The sequence below is a fragment of the Bos indicus genome, chromosome 6 (genome assembly GCF_029378745.1).
Source record: "Bos indicus isolate NIAB-ARS_2022 breed Sahiwal x Tharparkar chromosome 6, NIAB-ARS_B.indTharparkar_mat_pri_1.0, whole genome shotgun sequence".
Classification (NCBI taxonomy): Eukaryota; Metazoa; Chordata; class Mammalia; order Artiodactyla; family Bovidae; genus Bos; species Bos indicus.
Window position 1 is genome coordinate 24,528,569 of NC_091765.1, and position 8,006 is coordinate 24,536,574.

Genomic DNA, 8,006 nt, shown 5'->3' on the forward strand with positions numbered 1-8,006 from the left:
TCCCCTAACCTTGATAACATAGAAAAACTCATGCACCTGTATAGCAAGAATATAGACCCTAAGCTTATTATAAAAATTGCTGATAAAGCAATGGGCTTTTAAAGTTTTGCCTCTGAAATATGCTGAGGTTTCAGTATTTAGACTGACTTTTCTTTAAAATGCTAATAGAATTATTGCTGCTACTGGCATGCTACCACTTGATGGTAACATTTCAAGAGTTTTGTTTCTAAAAATAATATTCCGGTGAGGAAAACTGATTGTAAACTGGGTTACCTGGCAGAAGACATCCAGACTATCCCATCCCCTTCCTCTTCCTTTTTCCTTTTTCCCTCACACTTGAAACATGTTCAGTGTTTATCTTTAGAGTCATATGTGTCATCAACTCGGAGGCAGCTCTTAATTTGCATGCCCCCTGCTTTTCCATTCTACTAGGAAATTGTGCTATTTAATATTAAATAGTGTGAATTATTCCACTGACAATATGGCAGTGCTTCAAGTTTTGCCATTTGGGGGGACATTTTAAAACTGTAAATCACCAGTCATAGCAGTGGATTTTTTCATACTTCACGTGAGTCAGATGCACATTTTCGATTGACCTAGTCCCTTGTAGATTCAATCTAAGTCAAAGAAACCTTTCCTGAGTGTTTTCCTAAAGGGTTAATCTTGTGGTCATTTATTTAGTTAGCAAAATCCAAAGCGGTTCACTCAGATATGTGTATCCAGCTCATTAAAAAAAAAAAACAAACATCATTTTCGTGGGTTTTTTTCTTTTCTTTCTTTTTAGCATTTCTGTTTTGTTGTCTGTGCCAGAATCCAGCACTTACAGGAACACTAATCATCTTAGCTCCCTTGATCGTCACTGATTTGTTCTTAGAGTTAAAAATCCTCTGCTCATTTTTCTCATTCATTTTGCACCCCCTTTCTTCTCTTCAGCTACTGTTGAGGCTATTGAGGCTGATGAAGGTAAATTGGCCAGTCCCCTTTCTGTTGTACCTGCAACAGATAAGGGCTCTGCTGGGTGTATTCATTTCTTTCTTTCTTTCTTTTTTTTCTTTTTTCCTTTTTTTTTTTTTTTTTTTGCTGTAGCTTGTAAAGAGTGTGTGGGTGTTGGGCTAACAGTTGTGGCTCAGTATTAACCAAAATGTTCTTGCTTTAAAGGGGAAAATGTCCTTTTCTGGTTTGTTTGTTTGTTTTTTTCCCTTAAAGCTATGTTTGACTTTGTATATAATGATCCTAGTATAATCACAGAAAACAAAAGGATAACAGATCTTGAACATGTGGGGTGGGGGTTATGGCAGCCGTTTTGACAAACAATAGATAAAACAATATTCTTTGAGCTGAACCATGTCCCTCCCTCAAATCACTTTCAGTCAGTACTGAAAAGGAGAGGATAAAAATAGCTTTATGAAATCTAGTCTTCAGAAATTTCTAGCAAAAAACAAAAGTTCACTTGAATAGTGCTTTGTTGTAGTTCAACGTTAATTTTTGTCTCTAAAAAAATATCCCAAGAGACAGCTGTATTCAAGATAAACAGTTCTGCTAGTCTTATGAAATTTTAACCTACTGGCATTTGTAGGACAGCTAGCACCACCAAGATATTTTAAAGAGTTCAAAAATATCTAGTGGCCGTGGAAGTGACCGGTAACAAGCATAGTGAATATTGTCATCACTCAGCTGGTTAATGTCCACTGAGTGTCTGCTTTGCACCATGCACTATGCTGCGAGCCTCAGGAGAATCGAGATACGCACATCACTGACTGCGCCCCAGCCCTGCTCAGTGACAACAGAGTGGACCTCTCGCAATTTCTTTTGTGCTCTTTAAATGTCAAGTTACGAGAGAACTGCTTATCCAAATAGTTTTGAATATGATACATACCATATCCCCTGAAAATTTTAAAAAGAATAATTTGAAGTTCCCCTTTAAAACAAAATTCTTCAGTTGTATTTTGTTCTTGCAAGATAATGTTTCATTGTTCCCAAAATTGTGTGATATGTTCCTTTGATATGATGTAAAATGTGCCACTTTAGACTCTCTCATTTGTATGTGATTTGGATATAGTAGGGGAAATGATAGCACTGTAAGAGAAAATACAACTGTTTCCTAAATAGCAGTGAATAAACTGCTATTTATGTGGGAATTCTCTATTCCTCTTGGCAAATTCTAATCTGCAGTGTGCATTCTCGTTGATAGTTTGGCTGTTTTCTGTGGTTCTGTGACTCTGTGTTGTGTTAAGTATACTACCAATGTAAATTGCTAATACCCATTGTCTGACCAGCAACTACAGCAGAGCACACATTCTTCCAGACCAGCGTAGACAGAATGAGTAGAAACGGAGCCCTATTCCAGACATAGCCCTTGTTCTTGCTAGATTTTGAAATTCTATGCTCCCACTCTATTGGCTTTTCAGACCTTACACAACCTAAAAAAGAGATTGCACTTTTACCATTTCAATTCATAAAATCGCATCATCAATTATGATGACTAACTTTTTATATCTATTCATTATGATGAAATGATATTCACAGTAGTTTAGCAAAACAGTAGATACTGCTTTGTCCCTGAAAATCACTGAGTTCATTTTCAGGGTGGGTGCTCATTAGACAGCTCTGTTATTTTTGTGATTTCTGACTGAATTAGAGAAGAATTAAAAAGCTTTGCTTTGGGCCTTGGTCTTTCCCCATTTCCCTATCTTCTTCCTCTCATAGTTGACTAATCACCATGATGCTAACCTTTAAAATGCAGAGGGGGAACGAACTGTTTCTCATCGTTTAACGAGTTTGGAAGCAACTGTGTCTATCTTTTAAGAATCTCATCCATACTAATGAAAAGCACTGTACATTTGTGTGGGAGTGGCTAGCAAAGTTTCGGCTTGAAACTGCTTTCCTTTTTTTCTCAAATAGGGTAGGAAGGATAAAGGTACAATGAAATTGTCCTTCATCAGCCATGGAGATGCAGCCCAATTCAACACTGGTGATTGGCCCTTCAGTGTCTGGCTTGCATTTTCACAGGGAGTAAAGCAATCTGGTGTTCCCCATTTATGTATGGTTCCCCATTTATGTACTTTATTTTCAGCTCACTGGTTGGTGCACCCATTGAAGAAAACCTTAAGTCTCTCGTGCAAATGCTTTATCTATCTCTGGAGCATAGTAGGATACCTGGGGAAAAAAAATCAAATATCAGTGCTCCCCTTTTGAAAATTCCATGTTTTCATTGGATAAGGCCCAAACCATTCCCATTCATTTTTGCAAAGTGTTTTCCCTTTGTGATTTGTGAACCATCGCTTAATATCTACATTGACCTACTAAGAAAGAGTTTTTCTTTAATTTATGCAGTAGACCAGATGAACATCAGTTTGGCCTGTTTGCTGCTGACGGAAAGACCAAATTTTTCTGCTTAGTGATCTGATCTTGATTTTTCTCAATTTCTTTTACCTTGTCATCCACTCCACATATTTCCTAAGTTGAGTGGAGAAGCAGGTGTTTATAATTTCTTTTTTTTTTTTTTCATGCCACCGTTGAATTGTTTGCCAAGAAAATCTCTCTGGGATGCTGAGATGGCATGGAAATGCCCCAAGTTCATTCCTTTTGTAGCTCCTTTTAGTTTCTGCTGTAAGCTCTTTACTAGATTTTTAGGTCTAGCTGCTTCAGTGAGTCTACTGAATTTGCCATTACTAGCACAATGGAATAGTCAAAGTAGGGCCATGTCCTGCCCCTCTGGGTTAGGGCATTTAATACAGTACTTGTGCCAAGGATGTGGCCAGTGGATGCTGGGCCTGGAGACCTCTTACTGGTAGCAAGCTTCCTTTTTATATACCACTTCGTGGATCTAACCATTCATGAAGACAAGAAAAACTTTACATCTTACTAACTTGAAGAGGACATTTTGGTTGGCAAGAGACATTGGCTGTTACCAAACCTCTCGGTTATCTTCGGGTATGGTAAGGAGTCTGTTGTGTTGTGTTCAGGTCCCGTCACGTTGTTCTCTACTAAAGGATTCCCTCTCTCACTGCGAAATTTCTAACATCACCTGATGCAACAGCTGTGTCCTTTGTGTTCCTCTGGCTAACCCTGATTTTTCTTTTCTTAATGATTTTCCGTTTAGCTATCAAAGGATTTTCACCACAACATAAGATCACTAGCTTCGAGGAGGCCAAGGGCTTAGACCGAATTAACGAGAGGATGCCACCTCGCAGAGATGCCATGCCCTCTGATGCCAACCTTAACTCCATCAACAAGGCTCTCGCCTCAGAGACTAACGGCACGGACAGCAATGGCAGTAATAGCAGCAATATCCAGTGACCACTTCCTGTTCACCTTTTTTTTTTTTTTTTTTTGAGCTGCAGGGCCTGATGGGGATGGCTGCATATCAGCAGTTGGATATTCTTGCCTCTGATGGTAGCTTATTTGCTCTGGGGCCAGGAGTTGGATTCAGTTTACACTATCATTAAAAAAGAGAGAGAGAGAATTATAAACTATATTTTGGTGGGGGTGGTGATTAAACACCTCTTTTGGGTATGCCTTTTAAAAAATGCTTATAGGGAAAAAAAAATTTTAAAAGAAAGCTAATGCTAGTATATACTGCAATGTTAGGGGAATGTACATGTTTTCCTACTGCATTGGGGGACTTCTAGCTAGGTTAATGAGAGGTCTTTTATTATGTTACTGGACACGAAAACTTTGTCTAATTTCTTACTCTATTGTACGTTTACAGTTGCAGCACTAAAAATGGATGACATCAACCATTTTTAACAAAATGATGTACAAACTAAATAAGGACTATTTATTGATAATGTTTTGCTACTCTTGTCAGACAATGGCTATAAAATGAATTAGGCAGTCTTAAAAAAAAAAAAAAAAAAACAGAAAAAGAAAAAAAAAAAGAATGTTGCAAATTTGTTAAAATGCCAAAAAGGACAGTTTAATTTTGTACAGATTATGCTTACCTCAGGTTTCTTTAGTGTGCTTTGAATGCCTTTCTTCCATATAACACGTATTACTTTAGCAATGAATACCTTTCCTTTTCTTTTCTTTAAGTTTTAAAAAACTGGAATACTTACTTCTATCTTTTTTTTTTTTTTTTTTTGCTGTTTATATTTAGGGGTTTTTGTTGATAAATCAAGTCTTGGTTGTGGCTTGCTGAATTAAATATTTATGAGTGGTGCATTTTTAAGTATAGTAAACAAGACACCATATTAAGTACAGTGATAAAGCATCTATATTCTGTAAAAAAAAAAAAAAATCTGCCTATGCATGTTTTTTAAGAAACAAAATGGCTGTATCGGCCTGTATGAGACTGTAATGCGCTTAGTGGTCTGACATATACTGGAAATGTATGTATACTGGCGTACTTTATATTCTCTAAAATGCTTCATGCCTTTGAAATTTTGTAATCAAAAAAAAGCTTTGAAAAAATCTAAAGGGGAGAGTATTCTTAAAAGTTTTTAACATAAGCTTGTCAGTGCACATATAGATGGTTAGCATGTTTAGCAAACCTTGTGAAATTTAAATAAGTTTGTAGTTACATGTGGAACTCTAAATGCATGGTAACTGTTAACGTCATAACGGTTTAGTTATTTTGTTCTGTTCTGTCATGTGCCACAAAATCTGTACTTTTTTCACTTTTTTCCCTTTGTATATCAGTTACGGGTTACAACTGGTTCATTCTGAAAACAACCACCACCACAAAAGTCCATTCATATTTTTTAAAGATTGTATAAGTGCCCAAGTAATTCACTACAGCCTAAAGCCTTGCCTTTGTAATTTGACTTCTGAGATGTTGGCAATCAAAGCATGCACTTGTAACAATGAAAAAGAAAAAAGCATTTTATATTACTACTCAATAAAATGTGCATGAACTTAAAGAACTCTCCTCCTTTCCCTGAGTCTGCTGAAAGGATTTACATGCACAGCCACCATGCTGTCTCTAGGTGCTGGGCCCACTGCAGGCATCGTAGACTGACCCTAACTGGCTTGTCTGAGAGCCTCGTGCTCTCAGGTGTGGTGCCTACTTCCACTGCAAGAATCTTGGTGGCTCTGTGTGTCAAATCAGACAAGAGAAAAATCTTGGAAGAGCAAATGCTGTCTTCTGGCTCCCTTGAAGATGGGAGCCAGTTAAGAACCAGAGCATTCCTTTTTATTGAAAAAAAAAATTGTTATCAGGTTGTTTCAGTTGTATTGGATGCCCTGTCTGCTAAATCAAAAAGAACTCAGCTACTAAGTGCATTTTCACTGCAGAAGAGAATTGCATTTGTATCAATAGTGACATTTGTATCCCGGCGCTTCAGCTAATATCTAATCACCTGAAGATTTAAGATACACCAAATATTAGTTTGTTTCTAACATTGTTCATTTTCACTGCACTTTGTTTTATGTAATAAAGTATGCCTGTTATATTAAATAATAAGAATATGGCAATTAGTGATATAGTGTACCAAAACAAAGATGTTCTAGATATATTCTCTGACAAAGACTATCCCAAATTTATTTTGATGAATTCAAGCCTTTTTCCCCCTGTGGGTATTTTTCCATCCTTTAAAAAGATGACACCCAAGGAAAATATTTAGATGCTATATTTATTAGAATGATATGAAAAAATGGTAATTCTAATACCAAGGTGTTTATTTTCTTTCTTATAACTGCAGAGAAAATATCCCAACCAAAAAAAAATCTTTTCTTTGGATTCCTTTCTTTTACAAATTGTGCTGAGGCAACTATGGCATAGAAATAAACATTTGACATTAAAATAAGTGGTTGATGTGAGTATTGCCTGGTCTTTCTGCTCAGTAGTTAGGAAAGTTATAGCGTATATTTTTGCATAGTAATTCAGTCTATCAGAGAAATCAATGTAGAGCTGAAGTTATTTCTCTAAAAGAGGTAGCATGCCTGATCATCAGGTATTAGCTCTATCTCCTTCGCTTTGGGGAAACTGTTGGTTTCTTATGTTGCTTATTCCAGTGACTCTCTGGCTAAACACACACACACAGCCTTCTGTCTTCTGCCCCTCTTCACCCTCCCCCAAGGTGACTTATATCTCATGGGGTTCAAACCCAGTGCAGAATTTTTATCTAGCTTTTCAAGGATTAAGAGCTAGATTTGACTGACCCTAGGTCAGCAAGCTTTCTTACCTAAAATATCCTCTACTTATAGTTTTAAAAGGCTTCCCTGATAGCTCAGTTGGTAAAGAATCCACCTGCAAGGCAGGAGACCCTGGTTTGATTCCTGAGTAGGGAAGATCCGCTGGAGAAGGGTAGGCTACCCACTGCAGTTTTCTTGGGCTTCCCTTGTGGCTCAGCTGGTAAAGAATCTGCCTGCAATGTGGGAGATCTGGGTTCGGTCACTGGGTTGGGAAGATCCCCTGGAGAAAGGAAAGGCTACCCACTCCAGTATTCTGGCCTGGAGAATTCCATGGACTGTATAGCCCATGGGGTCACAAAGAGTCAGACTGAGCAACTTTCACTTCTTCTTTCACTTCACTTGCGTAGTCTTTTAAAATATTTTTTGAAGAACAGAAAGAAAAATCTTCAGACACTAAACTTGTATGAGGAGCAAAGGGACGAAGGGAGGAACCTCTCAGGGTGTCGACTGTGGGGTTCCCAAGGACAGGGAAGCGTCAGAGGGCAAGCGTCTTGGGCGAACAGCCTAGAGAGTGTCGTGCTGATGCCGAATCCCCCAGAAGGATCTTGTCCCGATACATTTCTAACCTTCTCTCCCCACCACATTTATGTGAAATTATAAACCTGAGGACACATCCATCTTTCTGCCTAGAAACTAGGGCCCCAACTTGAAGCCAGCGCCACAGGAGGGACTGTACCATGGGGATGACTTGAACGTCTCACCCTTGTCCTTGACTAGTTCAGTGTCTCCCATGTGCTGGATCCCTCTTGTCATACTCTGCTGAGAAGCAGGGACCTTGAAGCTTGTCCTGCCTGCCTGCATTTGTTTCAAGACTGGAAGCCCTTTGAGCTGGGCAAATCTGTGATACCCAGACTAACGTTTGTCCTTTTCCT

General features: G+C 38.3%; 1 protein-coding gene across 2 annotated transcripts in view; it reads left to right on the plus strand.

Moving 5' to 3' along the window:
• The window catches only part of PPP3CA (protein phosphatase 3 catalytic subunit alpha), a 325,334-nt gene extending 318,588 nt beyond the window's left edge, over positions 1 to 6,746 (plus strand). The window contains exons 13-14 of one of the 2 annotated variants that reach the window (XM_019962387.2): positions 934 to 963; positions 4,103 to 6,746. In XM_019962387.2, the coding sequence (XP_019817946.1) occupies positions 934 to 963; positions 4,103 to 4,299 (227 nt within the window). In that variant the 3' untranslated portion in view covers positions 4,300 to 6,746. The remainder of the gene's footprint in view (positions 1 to 933; positions 964 to 4,102) is intronic. The other variant, XM_019962388.2, reaches the window with a different exon arrangement.
• Positions 6,747 to 8,006: the final 1,260 nt, after the last annotated feature.